General features: G+C 41.0%; 1 protein-coding gene across 1 annotated transcript in view; it reads left to right on the top strand.

Moving 5' to 3' along the window:
• Nucleotides 1-18237, top strand: part of CUX2 (cut like homeobox 2) — a 645762-nt gene that overhangs the window by 455225 nt on the left and 172300 nt on the right. The window contains exon 5 of the mRNA XM_075323846.1: nt 8260-8400. Coding sequence (XP_075179961.1) covers nt 8260-8400 — 141 coding nt within the window. The remainder of the gene's footprint in view (nt 1-8259; nt 8401-18237) is intronic.

The raw sequence follows: 18237 nt of genomic DNA, 5'->3' as shown, positions 1-18237 counted from the left end.
AAATCTCGATTTGATGATTCTTTGCTGGTTTGTCCTGAAGAAGGGAGCTGTGTTCTCCTGAAACGCGTAGACTTGACCTGTTATGAAATAAAAGAAACATTAATCTGAGAAGAATCCAGTAGTCTTTTGGCGCGGCTGTGAAACCCATTCTCTACTACTCTCTGATATAATAAAGAAAGAAAAAGAAGGTTATGGAGCAGCAGACAAACCTAGAAGTGGACAACCACAGAAAACGTCTTCCAGAGTTGATGGTATTATCAAGAAAAAGTCTATATCTGACGTCCATAACAGTGCTGTACAGATTTCAAACAAAATGAACGAAAAATATGGGGTCAAATGAGTGACCAAACTGTGGTGTGACGGCTAAGAGCAGTAGTCTTGAATGCACAAGTTCTAGTTAAGAAGCCTTTCATCTCTGCAAAGAACCAGAAGGTCCAACTTGAGTTTGACAAAGGACAGAGCCAATGGAAAGAGACAGATAGGTCTTGTGGTCAGATGATTCCAAGTTCAATCTATTTAGTAGTGATGGCAGCACTATATATACCGCCCAATTGTAAAGCAGAATGATGTAAGGTACCAAACACCTACAGTAAAACATGCTGGTGGCAATGTTATGGTTTGTAGCTGCTCCTCTGCATCTGCCATTGGCCTTCTGCATAGAATTGATGGAAATATGAATGCTACCATGTACAAGGATATACTGGAGAATGTAATGCTGCCACATGCTAAAACCAAAGTAGGCAGGTGCTGGAAATTCCAGCAAGACAATGGTCCTAAGCACACATCCAATTTAGTCAAAAGTTGGTTAGCAAAGAAAAATGTTTGCATTTTGCAATGACCAAGCCAATCACCTAATTTACACCCTATACGGCACCTTTGGGATGAGTTAGGGCGACGAGTTGGGGCCCGTACTGTTAAGGCTTCTTTACACACTGAGACTTTCTAGCGATCCCAACCTGGCCGGGATCGCTACAAAGTCTCTGGTGAGTCGCTGGTGAGCTGTCAAACAGGCATACGTGGAAAACGACGCAACAGCGATACGGACCTGCAGAACGACCTAGCTAGTCATTGGGGACGTTGTAAAGCAGCTTTTTGAAAGGGAAGTTGCTAACGAAGTCGCTGTAAAGGCCCCTATACACACTGAGACTTTCTAGCGATCATGCTGCACAGCGGGAAACAAAGGACCAAAGAATGGTCCTGAGAGATCTGTAGTGATCATCAACCTCACAGCGGGGGCCAGGTCGCTGATGTGTTTCACACACTGCAGTGTCGCTGGGGAGGTCGCTATTACGTCACAAAACCGGTGACGTTACAGCGATGTCGTTTGCGATGTTGCAGTGTGTAAAGGGGCCTATAGTCATAAAGGTGAATTGTTTTCAGATTTGCAAAGGAATGGAGCAAGATCGCTCAAGATGTCTTGAATACCCAAGTGGCTTCAATGCCTCACCGGTGTGGTGCAGTAATTAAAGAGGTTATACTACAAAATACTAAGTTATGGTATTGTAAACAATGAATTACTCTCTTTGTTGTGATTAAGAAATAGTATATGCAAAACCTTTGGCAGTCACTTATCTTTAATTAAATGACCATACCTACTTTCAAAAGGATTTTGGTTAAAATGAAGGTCTTGTATGATGACAACTTCATGCAGTATCAATTTATCACCAGGAAAATGGCATCGCAACAACCAGACAGAAGTAATCACACTTTAAAAAAAAAAAGCAAAACTTGCGGAGTTGATTGTGTGTGGGGAGCTCTGTGTACATATGTTAGGTGCCAGCTACATTGCATAGTCCCCATCTGTGCCTAACCCCAATGACTGGAGCTGAGTTCTGATATTAACCTTTTAAATGTCACTGTCAATCTGCGATAGCGGCAAATAACTGGAGCTCTTGCTCGTGCGCACCAGTTCCTATCGGCTCCCTGTTACGCCATCAAACCTGCTGGAAGGCTCCGTCGCTCCATTCAGATTTTTAATATTTAACTTTATATTGCAATACTGTGATATTGCAATATACAGTCATATGAAAAAGTTTGGGCACCCCTATTAATGTTAACCTTTTTTCTTTATAACAATTTGGGTTTTTGCAACAGCTATTTCAGTTTCATATATCTAATAATTGATGGACTGAGTAATATTTCTGGATTGAAACGAGGTTTATTGTACTAACAGAAAATGTGCAATCCACATTAAAACAAAATTTGACCGGTGCAAAAGCATGTGCAGCCTTATCAATTTCTTGATTTGAACACTCCTAACTACTTTTTACTGACTTACTAAAGCACTAAATTGGTTTTGTAACCTCATTGAGCTTTGAACTTCATAGGCAGGTGTATCCAATCATGAGAAAAGGTATTTAAGGTGGCCACTTGCAAGTTGTTCTCCTATTTGAATCTCCTATGAAGAGTGGCATCATGGGCTCCTCAAAACAACTCTCACATGATCTGAAAACAAAGATTATTCAACATAGCTGTTCAGGGGAAGGATACAAAAAGTTGTCTCAGAGATTTAAATTGTCAGTTTCCACTGTGAGGAACATAGTAAGGAAATGGAAGAACACAGGTACAGTTCTTGTTAAGCCCAGAAGTGGCAGGCCAAGAAAAATATCAGAAAGGCAGAGAAGAAGAATGGTGAGAAAAGTCAAGGCAATCCACAGACCACCTCCAAAGACCTGCAGCTTCATCTTGCTGCAGATGGTGTCAATGTTCATCGGTCAACAACACAGCGCACGTTGCACAAGGAGAAGCTGTATGGGAGAGTGATGCGAAAGAAGCCGTTTCTGCAAGCACGTCACAAACAGAGTCGCCTGAGGTATGCAAAAGCACATTTGGACAAGCCAGTTACATTTTGGAAGAAGGTCCTGTGGAATGATGAAACAAAGATTGAGTTGTTTGGTCACACAAAAAGGCGTTATGCATGGAGGCAAAAAAACACGGCATTCCAAGAAAAGCACTTGCTACCCACAGTAAAATTTGGTGGAGGTTCCATCATGCTTTGGGGCTGTGTGGCCAATGCCAGCACCGGGAATCTTGTTAAAGTTGAGTGTCGCATGGATTCAACTCAGTATCAGCAGATTCTTGACAATAATGTGCAAGAATCAGTGACGAAGTTGAAGTTACGCAGGGGATGGATATTTCAGCAAGACAATGATCCAAAACACCGCTCCAAATCTACTCAGGCATTCATGCAGTGGAACAATTACAATGTTCTGGAATGGCCATCCCAGTCCCCAGACCTGAATATCATTGAACATCTGTGGGATGATTTGAAGCGTGCTGTCCATGCTCGGCGACCATCAAACTTAACTGAACTGGAATAGTTTTGTAAACAGGAATGGTCAAATATCATCCAGGATCCAGGAACTCATTAAAAGCTACAGGAAGCAACTAGAGGCTATTATTTTTGCAAAAGGAGGATCTACAAAATATTAATGTCACTTTTATGTTGAGGTGCCCATACTTTTGCACCGGTCAAATTTTGTTTAAATGCGTGATTGCACATTTTCTGTTAGTACAATAAACCTCATTTCAATCCAGAAATATTACTCAGTCCATCAGTTATTAGATATATGAAACTGAAATAGCTGCTGCAAAAACCCAAATTGTTATAAAGAAAAAAGGTCAACATTAATAGGGGTGCCCAAACTTTTTCATATGACTGTATGGTATAGGTGATCGAATGATCACAGGTTCAAGTCCCCAAAGGTGACTAAAAAAATAATGTAAAATGTCAAAAACTTTAAAAAAAAATAAATAATTGAATTACCCTCCTTTTCTTCGATAAAAATAAAGAAATAAAAAATAACAATCATTTTTGTATTGTGGCATTCATAAAAGTCTGGTTTATGAAAATTAAAATTAACCCACACAATAAATACCGTAACAAGAAAAAAATCAAACCGGCAGAATTGCAGTTTTTCGATCACCCCTTCTTTTAAAAAGATGCAGTATAAGGTATTCAAAATGTTGTAGGTACCTAAAACGTCTGAATATTTTTTCACCACTTAAATCCAAAAACATCCATTTATCATCATAATCATACCAACCTGAAAAATCAAAGTAATTTTTAGCACAGAATAGATACTGTAAAATGAAAACTTAAAAAACAACTGAATTTCATTTTTTCCACAATTTCATCCCACTTGGATTTTTTTTCCTGTTTTTTAATATATTACAGTGCCTACAAGTAGTATTCAACGCCCTGCAGATTTAGCAGGTTTACACATTCGGAATTAACTTGGCATTGTGACATTTGGACTGTAGATCAGCCTGGAAGTGTGAAATGCACTGCAACAAAAAAGAATGTTATTTCTTTTTTTATTTTTTATTTAAATTGTGAAAAGTTTATTCAGAGCGTCATTTATTATTCAACCCCTCAAACCACAAGAATTCTGTTTGGTTCCCCTAAAGTATTAAGAAGTATTCCAGGCACAAAGAACAATGAGCTTCACATGTTTGGATTAATTATCTCTTTTTCCAGCCTTTTCTGACTAATTAAGACCCTCCCCAAACTTGTGAACAGCACTCATACTTGGTCAACATGGGAAAGACAAAGGAGCATTCCAAGGCCATCAGAGACAAGATCGTGGAGGGTCACAAGGCTGGCAAGGGGTACAAAACCCTTTCCAAGGAGTTGGGCCTACCTGTCTCCACTGTTGGGAGCATCATCCGGAAGTGGAAGGCTTATGGAACTACTGTTAGCCTTCCACGGCCTGGACAGCCTTTGAAAGTTTCCACCCGTGCCGAGGCCAGGCTTGTCCGAAGAGTCAAGGCTAACCCAAGGACAACAAGGAAAGAGCTCCGGGAAGATCTCATTTCAGTGGGGACATTGGTTTCAGTCAATACCATAAGTAACGTACTCCACCGCAATGGTCTCCGTTCCAGACGAGCCCGTAAGGTACCTTTACTTTCAAAGCGTCATGTCAAGGCTCGTCTACAGTTTGCTCATGATCACTTGGAGGACTCTGAGACAGACTGGTTCAAGGTTCTCTGGTCTGATGAGACCAAGATCGAGATCTTTGGTGCCAACCACACACGTGACGTTTGGAGACTGGATGGCACTGCATACGACCCCAAGAATACCATCCCTACAGTCAAGCATAGTGGTGGCAGCATCATGCTGTGGGGCTGTTTCGCAGCCAAGGGGCCTGGCCATCTGGTCCGCATCCATGGGAAGATGGATAGCACGGCCTACCTGGAGATTTTGGCCAAGAACCTCCGCTCCTCCATCAAGGATCTTAAGATGGGTCGTCATTTCATCTTCCAACAAGACAACGACCCAGAGCACACAGCCAAGAAAACCAAGGCCTGGTTCAAGAGGGAAAAAATCAAGGTGTTGCAGTGGCCTAGTCAGTCTCCTGACCTTAACCCAATTGAAAACTTGTGGAAGGAGCTCAAGATTAAAGTCCACATGAGACACCCAAAGAACCTAGATAACTTGGAGAAGATCTGCATGGAGGAGTGGGCCAAGATAACTCCAGAGACCTGTGCCGGCCTGATCAGGTCATATTAAAGACGATTATTAGCTGTAATTGCAAACAAGGGTTATTCCATAAAATATTAAACATAGGGGTTGAATAATAATTGACCCACACTTTTATGTTGAAAATTTATTAAAATTTAACTGAGCAACATAACTTGTTGGTTTGTAAGATTTATGCATCTGTTAATAAATCCTGCTCTTGTTTGAGGTTTGCAGGCTCTAACTTATTTGCATCTTATCAAACCTGCTAAATCTGCAGAGGGTTGAATACTACTTGTAGGCACTGTATATGGTAAACTGAATGGTGTCATGCCAAATTACAACCCATCCCACAAAAATCAAGCTCTCATACAGCTTATGTCAACAAAAACAATAGACTAGATATGACACAAGAATGGGAGGAAAAAATGAAAGCACAAAAGTGAAAAGTCGCCTAGTCCTTTAGGGGTTAGAAAACCTAAACCAGTTCTGGACAAAAATGCCAAAGGTCCAGGAGGCATAAACAAGGCATAAACAAGGCATAAACAAGGCATAAACAAGACATAAACAAGACATAAACAAGACATAAACAAGACATGAACAAGACATGAACAAGGCATGAACAAGGCATGAACAAGGCATGAACAAGACATGAACAAGGCATGAACAAGGCATGAACAAGGCATGAACAAGACATGAACAAGGCATGAACAAGACATGAACAAGGCATGAACAATGCATGAACAAGACATGAACAAGACATGAACAAGGCATGAACAAGGCATGAACAAGACATGAAAAAGGCATGAACAAGGCATGAGCAAGGCATGAACAAGGCATGAACAAGACATGAACAAGGCATGAACAAGGCATGAACAAGACATGAACAAGGCATGAACAAGACATGAACAAGACAAGAACGGGGCACTATGAAGTCTTTGTGAAGCTATAAGCTCGCCGAAGCAATATCCCACTTGCTGTGTGTTTTAATCTGATCTAAAAAAGGATAGTGTAAATTAACTTTAATACTTCCCAAGCATGTAATAGCTTAACCTTTCTCAAAAGTGTTTTGCCCTACAATGTTTTCCCCACTATAGTCACCCCTTACTCAGCAGTGGATAATGTTCATGTTACATAGTTACATAGGTTGATAAAAGCCCTAGGTCCATTTAGATCAACCTTCCTCCACCAATTATACATTTTGTTACTAAATCATTTATAATCAACAATGTTCTGTGTACTCAGGAAATCATCCAGCCCTTTTATAAAAGTTGTTGTAGTGTCCTCCATTACTACCTCTTGTGGTAGGGCATTCCACAATCTAACTGCAATAACTGTAAACAACCCTTTCTTATTTAGCTTCCGGAATTGCCTTTCTTTAACTCGCAGTGAATGCTCCTTGGTCCTCAGTATTTTCTTCGGAAGGACCAGTCGCACAATGTGAAAAACCAAAATAAATTCTACCTAAAATATATATATATATATGGAGGTATTTGGAATATTATAATGGCCCTTGTAATACTAGCCCAGCGCCCCTTCACGGCACCCTCCTTTCCCAGCAAAGGGCTAGTATTACAATGGCCATTATAATATTCCCTATACCTCCACTTATATTTTTTAGGTAGAATTTATTTTGGTTTTTCACAGTGTGCGACTGGTCCCGTTTTTTTTTTTATATACACACACATATATATATATATATATATATATATATATGTTCTGTTTGTTTATATATATATATATATATATATATATATATATGAGGTCTCCACTGAGATGTATTTTTTCTAAGCTAAACAAATCCAACTTTTCCAACCTGTCATCATATGTGAGGCCTTCCATTCCTTGTAGTAGTCTAGTTAGCCGCCTTTGAACTGAGTCTGCTTCTGAATGTCCTTTTTAAAATGTGGAGCCCAAAACTGGATCCCATATTCCAGATGTGGCCTTACAAGTGACTTATAGAGGGGTAACAATACGTTGGGATCACGAGATTTAATCTCTCTTTTTATACACCCTAAAATCTTGTTTGCTTTTCAGCTGTTGCCTGACATTGAGTGCTGCTGCTCATCTTACTTGTAACCAGAATCCCCAAGTCCTTCTGCTGTTCTGTAGTCCTGAGTTTACTTCCATTTAATGTATACGCAGTTATAGAATTACTCCGTCCTAGGTGCATTACTTTACATTTATCAACATTAAATCTCATTTGTCAAGTATCTGCCGATTCAGACATCTTATCCAGATTATTTTTTAATATTGCACTATTAAGGTCCGTTTTAAATATCCTACATAGTTTGATGTCGTCAGCAAAGACTGACAAGTTACTCTTAATTCAATGTGAAGCAAGAACTGTAAAGTTTCCTCACTATCATATATGAGTAACATTACATAAAATCTAGTCATTTGACATCTTGAGTCTCATTAAATTTATTAATATTGTTTAATCTAAATATGTTATTACAAATAGTGTAAGAGCTCCAATCTACCATAAAAAAAGAAAACCCTTGAAGAACACATAGTATTCGTCTGTAACCATGTAGACACAAAACAATACCAAGACTGCATGTAAAGATGTTTCATTTTTAATTTTGTTTTTATACATTTTAATTATTTTTTTATATGCATTGAATATTGCTGCAGTGGAGAATGTTATTGAGACTTTAGCCTCTTGAGTTGATTTATAAATATATTTTTTAAAATCTCTATAATTCTCATTGTTATGCATGGCTTGTGTATATGCGTTATGTATAAAGTTATACATTTGTAAAAACATTAAATCATTATATCCTATATACATACAGACCCAGCGCCATTACTAGAAGCAGCACGTGGTTTAGAAGACCGACTACAGCAGCTTCAATGCATAGAACCGGAGAATAAAGCTGTAAAGGAAATCTGCCGCCATTGGAAGAAGTATTCTAACTTTTTCTCTTCCACAAAAGGTAACTGCACAGACATATAATCACATACAGTATATCTCCATTTTCCCAATATTGTCCAAGTTTAGATGCTGAGCTATGATTGTCAGTGACTGGGAGCGCACACCCGCAGAGAAGACTTTGAAGAAATGGCCAGTTGATCTGCAAGCAGAGATTTCACATATTGCACCCCAAAAGCAACAAATGTAATGGAATGACACAACTCAAAATGATTGGCAGAGTTAGGGAAGCTCATTCAATTTTTTTCAATAATATACCTCCTGGGAAATCTTGGACAGTTTGTAACAATGATGGTTTAGACCAATGATGGTCAACCCACTATATTACGGTGGCCTAAAATACATCCCAGAACTCCATATGGACAGTTCATCACATTTACTACCCAATAGTATAGCTATAAGAAAAGGAATTTCTGCATTTGTATATAATAATACGATGTTGTCCTTGGTAGTAACAGGATTTATGGCCCAAGGCCTATGGTAATTGCAGTTTTATGCTGTGTATTTCCTGTGTTCCTGGACTTCCTGGGAGATTGTGACCTGGTAAACATTTTTTTGTTCCTGTTATCAGGCTGTTATATCTGTAGTTGCCGTAAGATGGTAAATCTGCTCTGATTTGTACTGCAGATGATAGATTTACTGTAGAGAGTGCATCAATTGATGTTTTAAATATGTGTTGTCAGCAAAGGAAATTGATTATTCTGACAAAACATAGAAGTAAGCAAAGATACAAAAGTTGATAATGCACCTCTTCATAGAACTTATAATTGGCATAATTAACAAATGGGAACTTCAATGCCTTGTGTGTCTATATTAGAGGTGGTTTAATTCAGGACGAGAGTTCAGTACAGGTTACATTTACAGACATGTAATAAATTTAAATTACACCAATTTTAGAGCAAGACATTAGTAAGACTTAAGGCCCCGTTACACGCAACGACATGGCTAACGAGATGTCGTTGGGGTCACGGAATTCGTGACGCACATCCGACCTCGTTAGTGACGTTGTTGCGTGTGACACGTACGAGTAACCGCTAATGATGTAAAATACTCACCAAATCGTTGATTGTTAACACGTCCATTTCCCAAATGTCCTTGCTCGTGCAGGACGCAGGTTGTTCATCGTTCCTGAGGCAGCACACATCGCTACATGTGACACCCCAGGAAAAACGAACAACACCGTACCTGCGTCCTCCAGCAAGGAGGTGGGCTTGACTTCCATGCGGCTGCTCTCCACCCCTCCGCTTCAATTAGCCGTGTGACGTCGCTGCAACGCCGCACAAACCACCCCCTTAGAAAAGAGGCTGTTCGCTGGCCACAGCGACGTCGCTAGGCAGGTAAGTATGTATGACGGGTACTAGCGATATTGTGCGCCACGGGCAGCTATTTGCCAGTGATGCACAAACGACGGGGGCGGGTGCTTTCATGAGCGACATCGCTAGTGATGTCGCTGTGTGTAAAGCCCCCTTTTGGCTCCGTTAACTTCTGAGGTTTTGACTTTTGTGCCACCACCCAACAAACCCCATTTACTAACAAAGGGGTGTGTTGGGTTTTGCTATGATGGTCGTCATTCACTGCTATGTACTGTGGTATTCACTGCTGTTGTGTTATTTTATTTTCTCTGTCAAAAAATAGAATCTACAACAGAGGCTCAACGTGAGGCAGATTTTTGGTCAAACCTTTTGCAATTGAAAACCAGTGTTATTAATTTAAATAGAAATTGCAAAACTCTATAATTGCTGCAGAAACAGCCTCATTCAGATGAATGGAATTAATTTTCAGTCGCAGAAATTTCTTAAACAAACCTGCCAGGTGTGATCATACAGTGGTATACAAAAGTTGGTGAACTCTTCATAATTATTCATATTTTGGAATAAATTTGACCTAAAACTACATCAGATTTTAAAACAAGTACATAAAAGTATTGGAACAAAGGGGTTTTCATCCAGCACTTGAAGATATATTATTCAAATTCCACGATATTTACGGACTTGATAAAATCAAAATCAGTTTTATTGGTGTACAAAAGTACAAATAATTAAAATCATTGCGTCTTACGCGTTTCAAGCCGAACAAGGGCTCTTACTCATAGCATGCTATGATAGATAACCATCATTGATGGAATAAATAATTCTAAATTCTACCAGAAAATTTGAAAGGAAAATTTAAGGACACCTGTCCATGTGCTGGATCTCAAGAGAATGGGGCTCATGCAACAAGACAATGACCCAAAGCACAAATTTAATTCTACAAAAACAATGACCCAAAACACATAATTAATTCTACTAAAGAATAGTTAAGAAACAATAAAGATAAGATTTTGGAATGGCATAAATCCTAATCCTAGAGAAATGTTGAGGAAGGACCTGAAGTGAGCAGCTCATATGAGAAAATGTAACCACATAAGGCCTGTTTCACACATCAGTAAAAGGCACAGACATTCTTTACTGACATGTAAAAAACGCCTATGTCCCCCCCCGTGTGCCGTGATTCACGGCACACGGTGTTTGTCCATGTGCAATCCGTGATACGTGATCTGTACTCCGTGATTGCACATGGACATTACTCACCTGGCCCGTTCCTGCTCTCCATGGTGCTGAACTCCTCGTCTCTGCAGCTTCTGCCCACCGCTCTCTGCAGCTACTTCCGAGTCGTTCTGGCTGCATTCATGAATATACATGAGCCGGCTAGGAAGCTGCAGAGAGCATGGGCTGCAGAGAGAGTCGCTGGAAAGGTTAGTTGAAAATGTTTTTTATTTTATATGTCCGTTTTTTTCTGGTATGTGTTTCACGGACCACACCATAGTATGGTCTGTGGGACATCAGTGATGCCAGAAAAAAACAGACTTGTCTCCGTGCGGCAATCACGGACACGCGTGTACTCCGCACGGAGACACGGTCAGTGAAAAATCACTGATGTGTGTGCAGACCCATTGATTATAATGAGTCTGCGTATGTCAGTGATTTTGGTACGTATAAACTCTAGCACATACCAGAATCACTGACGTCTGAAACAGGCCTTAGAGAGTTGAAGCTGTTTTGTAGGGAGGAATGACCTAAAATTCCTTCGAACCGATGTGCAGGACTAGTAATCAGCAATTACAGGAAAAATGTAGATGCAGTTATTGCTGCATAAGGGGTCACACCAGATACACAGGTTCAGATATTTTTACCACTCACAGATGTGAAATCATTTTAATCAATTAAAACATTACAAAGTCTAATATTCTTGACTCATTGTTTGATTTGTCTCTCTTTATCTGCAGTTGTGTGGAAATCAGATGTAGTTGTTCAAATTTAAGTAGAAATATGTAACATTCTGAAAGATTCACAAAATTTCCTGCACCACTACATCTTTAAAGATCAAATTCAAAAGATCATCTGGCACAGATGTGGGTAGATCATTGTCTTGTCCTTTTGATTAGTTACTTTATCCTCTACGTACTCTTTTTACTTTCTTTCATTCCATACTGTAACCAATCTCATTTAAAATAAATAAATAAATAAAAATGCTAATAAAAAAAAATTATAAAATCTCCTGCTAATCCTTGGGTACGGTCCAATGGGCTTCTTATTTTGCGACTCCTGTCTCTCCTTTTGGTGCTGATCGCCGTCCTTCTTTAATGATTGCCGTGGATTATGCATCCAATGCTGTCCACGTAGCCAGGCAAAATCTGCACAAGAGGGAGATTTTGCCCGGCTACGTGGATGACGCCTCCGGCGTCATCTACGTCAGTCATCAAAGGAGGATGGTGATCAGCGCTAAAAGGAGGGACAGGAGTTGCAAAATAGAAAGCCCATCGGACCAGACCGAAGGATTAGCAGAATATTTTATCAAGGTATTTGTGGGGTCTACAGGGGTAGTCAGGAATAATACGCACCTTTAGAGAATGCAATACAGGCACTGCTTAAGGTGCTAGTTTTAGTTTATAACTCAAAAATCTGGCGACAGGTTCCCTTTAAAGAAACAATAAGGTCAGATGTCTGATTGTTCCTAAGAACTACCTCTGGAGGTTTCAAAGGCTCGATTTAAAGAAAAGGCTATAAAAAACTCTTGGCAAAATCATCACTAGTTCATAGATTCTAACTAAAATAATTTTTACCCTGCAATATAAACTCTCAGCCTCATTATTGTTCTTACATTTGTTACTTATCTAAATTACAACTACACTGCTTAACACTGAAAATGAAACACCGAGAAGGAAAAATTGCGTAATTATGGAAATCACAAGATGGATAGACATGTTAATGATATGCAAATGATAGAGAAAAGGGAACAATATTTTCAAAACATCTCGATTTCTTCAATATCAAGTACCACACACAGAAATACATTCAATTACAATAGGTGATAAGTCAGGAAATTATGCAAGACATGGTAGTATGTTAAGGCTACACAAGGTGCTTATGGTAACAAGAACAACAGTGATGTGGTGTTGTGTTGAAAAATGGCTCATGGGTCAATTTGGAGTAATGACCGTACCACTGGTATGTAAAATTGGACATCACATATTAAGCCTAAGGCCTCCAGACTAACCATTGGAAGATGTTTGCATGAGATTACAAGGCAGGTGTCCAGGTGTTGTTCTATTGACCTCATGTCACCGCTATCAAAAGTTATCATAGTGCAGAGCAAGAAGGAAATTGACACTTAAATGGGGGTCTAGCAGCTTCGTTGATGAGTCCCGCTTTTGCATTGGACGCAACGATAGCTGGAGACTACATGGGAAACGCCATGAAGAATTCTTCATGAAAGAGTGTCCCTTCATTCCTTCTCCAGGAATTATGGTGAGATGAGATAATTGACGGTACCTTGACCCCTCTAGTCTTCATTCCAGGTACATTAAAAGCTCAGTGTTACATCTAATTGGTCATGGGATCAGTAGTATTTGCCATTTCTCTAAAGCATTCTAGGATCTACATTTCAACAATGCAATGCCGAGCCACATATTGCTTGTGTTACTATGAGCAGCCTGCATGGCCTAAATGTGCTACCATGGCCTTGATAATTTGCGTTCCCAAGTACATGCAGTTTCACAGAACTTTCTTCAGGCAACCAGTAACCCCTTCACGAAGGGGCCAATTTCTTTGTGTTTTCATTGTTTTTACTTCCCGTCTTCCCAGAGCCATAATTTTTTTTCATTTTTCTCTGCACACAGACATATGAGGGCTTGTTTTTTGGAGGACGAGATGTACTTTTGAACGACCCCATTTATTTTACCAAATAGCATACTGTAAAATGTGGGAAAAGTTCTAAGTGTGGAGAAATTGTGAAAAAAACACAATTCTTACATGGTTTTTAGGAATTTATTTTTACGGTGTACATTCAGTGGTAAAAATTACCTCGCAATATGATTCTTCTTATCAGATTACAGCGGTACCAAACATGTCCAGGTATTTTTAACTGTTTAAGTGGTGAAAAAAACAGAAGTTTGCAAAATTTTGTAGGACGTTTTGTCACCATTTTCCAAGCTCCGTAACGTTTTAATTATTCAATTGACCAAGGTGCACAATGGCATTTTTTATGTTTGGCGAGACAACATTTTTATTAATACCATTTTGGGATATATGATGTTTTGATCACTTGTTACAGCATTTTTTGTGGCATTGCAGCAACCAACAAAACATAATTTTTGTGTTCTTCTATTTTCTGTGTCTAACGATCTTGCTAATTATTTTTAAATTTTGATAGATCGGAGGTTTCTGAACGCAGTACTACCATGTGTATTTTTTTTTATTTTTTTTATTATGTTTATTTTTAATTGGGTAAAAGGAAGTGATTTGAACTTTTATATTTTTTTCATATTTTTTAAAACTTTTTTTTTACTTTTCACGGCTTTTAATAGTCCCCTTACGGGAGTATAACCTACGATCGTCTGATCGCTTGTGCTACATACAGCAATGCCAAATCATTGTTGTATATAACAGAATACACAGTCTCCTATGAATTTCAGCCACAGACTGGGTTTCAAAGGAGCACTGCTATGACAAGCATGGAGGTCTTCACCACACCCTCTGCTATCATAGCAACCCATCGACGACCCACGATCATGTCAAGTGTGCACTGATAGGTGTTTAAAATGGTGCCCCTCTATGCCAATGCATTAAATCCTGCTGTCAGAATTTGAAAGTGGGATTTAACTGGTTAACAATCGCGAGCAGAGCTCCACTGCACCAGCGATTGTTAGTGGCAGGCCCTGACTGTAACACACAGCCATTAATTGCCAGGTATGGGGTGATATCACCCTGTGAGCTCACTTCATGCACCCGATTCCGACATGTGGCGTACATGTATGGCGGATGTCGTGAAGGGATTAACAATCTCACTGATTGCAGCCAAGGACGATGTGTATATGTATTTCAGCACATGGCGCTCATACTTTATACTGAACAAATCGAGAGGTTTTGAACATTTTGTTTCTATTTTCCCATCATTTACCGTACTTGCCTATTCATTCTGTGATTTTCATACTTTCATGGCTTGTCCTTCTTGGTGTTGCAATTTCAAAGACAAGGAGTGTATATATGATTATTTGTGCTCTGTTTCTGGAAAATTCCTTATATTATTGCGAAGGGGTGAATGCACTCCAGAGTATTAGCTGCATCTCCGGGGATTATATAAGCTCTGTATGTACATATTTCTTGACCAAGTTCCAAGCTTATACTCTAGTAGTGCAGTACCTCCCCAATATTGCTGTATCTACTTAAAAAAGGGGTAGTCACATCCTATAGATTGATGCCATAGTTCTAGGATATGCAATGCAAACTCTGAAAACAAAACCCCAAAATCCCTAGAGTGAAGAGGATACAGCATGGTGTTCTTTCCAATGTTTTATCCATGTACAGCAGTTTTCAATGCATTCACTGTGCAAGGAACTGCAATTCTACCCAATTTAAGTAAACAGGGCGACCAGGGTCCAAAAAGAGATTTTTTCAGCTCACCCGAATGAATGTCCTTGGTTTCACAGCTCGAGACGGTGCAAGGAGGTAGGCTCCGTGTTCAGGAGGGAGTAGCAACAGGGTGGAGGGAATAGAATCCAGCAGCACGTCCGAGGTAAATAATTAAAATTCCACTTTTATTTCAGAAAAAAACTAAAAACAACATAGGTTAGATGAACATGTAGGGGGTAATAAAAAAAAGTCTTATGCGTTTCTGGCCTTGGCGGCCCTTAAGGCTGCTTTACACGGTACGACCGTTTGTGCAATTTCACAATCGATCGTACCCGCCCCCGTCCTTTTTGCGTCTCGGGAAAATCGCTGCCCGTGGCGCACAAAGTCGGTAACCCCCGTCACACATACTTACCTTCCGGACGACCTCGCTGGAGTGGGAGGGACGTTCGGCGTCACAGCGACGTCACACGACCGCCGGCCAATGGAAGCGGAGGGGCGGAGATGAGCGGGACGTAAACATCCCGCCCACCTCCTTCCTTCACATAGCCGGCGGCGGCCGCGTGACGCAGTTGAGCTGCTGTTCATCGTTCCCGTGGTGTCAGACGGAGCGGCGTGTGCTACCACGGAAACGATGAACAACTAAATTAAACGATATTATGGAACCTAGCGAGCAGTACATGACTCAAGATCTGTGAGCGATACTGCGTCGCTAGGAGGTGTCACACAGGCCGGCATCGCCAGCGATGCCGGATGTGCGTCACAAAAACCGTGACCCTGACGATCTATCGCACGATAGATTGTCTGGTGTAAAGCAGCCTTTAGTTTTAGACCAGTCCAGTATGCTGCACCTCCTCCATTCTCCGAATCTATGGGAATTCCAAAATTCAGATCCCTGCTGAATGTATATTGATGGCATCGCTTAGTCATAAACTTTATAAGACGGAATAGTCCTTTTATGAGAAAAAGAGAAACAGATTTTTTTATGTTCAATATGATCAAACTGTTATGCCCCAAAACGCTATTTACCTGCAGATAGTGGGAATCTTTGGGCAAATGGTGTTAAAATCCTGCCTGATAGTCTTATTAGTAGAGGAACTTCAGGGAGAAAATTAACTTTTATTCACCCTACAGCTCCTTGGTTGCAGTCATAAGGTCGGTTCCAGGGGCTGTTTCAGTCATCACTAACTACACAGTACTTGCAGCTGTAATCACCTCCCGGCGCTTTGAGAGCCTGCACTGCAGCATGTATGTGAAGGAACCACCGGAGGCCCCGCCGAGGATGGGGGTAGTAGTCGTGTAACCTCTGGCTGGTCCGCTTCATGAAAAGAGGTAATGTCTGTAGGGATGGTAGGAGGATGCCGACTCTCAGAAGGGTAGTACTGTTTACTAGAGTTGAGCGCGGTTCGAGGTTCTCCAGTTCGGCTCGAGTGATTTTGGGGGCTGTTCTAGATCGAACTAGAACTCGAGCTTTTTGCTAAAGCTCGATAGTTCTAGATACGTTCGAGAACGGTTCTAGCACCAAAAAGCAGGGCTTTTTACAGCTACAGTGTGCAGGAGCCATCGCTGGCAGCCTGCCAGAAGCTGGTAACCAAGATAAACATCGGGTATCCAAGCAAAGCGCTTTGGTTAGTAACCCAATGTTTATCCTAGTTACGTGCAGGAAGCCCACACTTCCCCGCTCAGCTCACTCCGCCCCCTCCTGCACACGGCATGTACACACACACACACACACACACACACATACACACACACATATATACACACACACACACTCACACTCACCTGTCCCCAGCCAAGCAGTCCACGACACTGACGTCCTCAGCGCCACCCACTTCGCACTCCGCCGCCAGCACACATGGCTCCGCCCACCTGCACTGCACACATGGTCCCGCTCGGCTTACTTGCGGTGATGAAGTCCCGACCTCAGCACTGTTACTGTCCTCCATGGCTGCCGCTTGTCACATCACGTCACGGGCCGCTCGCGATACTTGGCTGTGAAGGTGGCGGTCATTGAACTCAGTGACAGGTGCTGTCAGCAGTGCAGGAGATCAGCGCAGGTAATGTACCTCGCTGACAGCAGCACTTGTCATCCCCTGCAGTGACCTGGGCTGACCCATTGATGTTAGCTCAGGTCACTGCACTGCTCTCCCAGCCAATAGGGAACATCCTGCTCTTCATTGACTGGGACAGTGTGGATCGTCATGGCAACCCCTTGAATTACACCAGACCTGGATTTGTTTTTCTTTCTAATAAATTGGTTAAAGAGGGAATGTATTGGGGAGTGTTTTTTCAAATAAAAATGTGTTTGTCGTCTATTTTTTTTTATTACTGACTGGGTTGGTGATGTCGGGTATCTGATAGACGCCTGACCTCACCAACCCCAGGGCTTGATGCCAGGTGACATTACACATCTGGTATTAACCCCATATATTACCCCGTTTGCCACCGCACCAGGGCGCGGGATGAGCTGGGGCGAAGCACCAGGATTGGCACATCTAATGGATGCGCCACTTCTGGGGCGGCTGCGGCCTGCTATTTTTAGGCTGGGGAAAGTCCAATAACCATGGACCTCCCTAGTCTGAGAATATCAGACCCCAGCTGTCTGCTTTACCTTGGCTGGTGATCCAATTTTGGGGGGACCCCTACGTGTTTTTTTTTTAAATTATTTATTTAATTTAAAATAACAGCGTGGGGTGCCCTCAGTTTTGGATTACCAGCCAAGGTGAGGTTGCCAGCTGTGGTCTGCAGGCTGCAGCCGTCTGCTTTACCCTAGCTGGCTACAAAAATAGGGGGAACCCTACGTCATTTTTTTTTCCATTTTTTTGGCTAAATACAAAGCTAAGCACCCCTTAGTGCCACATGAAAGGCACTAAAGGGTGCAAAATTACAAAATGCAGGAGAGTGGGACATTATGTGTCTTTCTGCCATTATAATGACAGAAAAGACTGATA

This window comes from Anomaloglossus baeobatrachus, chromosome 1 (assembly GCF_048569485.1).
Source record: "Anomaloglossus baeobatrachus isolate aAnoBae1 chromosome 1, aAnoBae1.hap1, whole genome shotgun sequence".
NCBI lineage: Eukaryota > Metazoa > Chordata > Amphibia > Anura > Aromobatidae > Anomaloglossus > Anomaloglossus baeobatrachus.
This window is presented reverse-complemented; position numbering and strand designations above follow the sequence as displayed.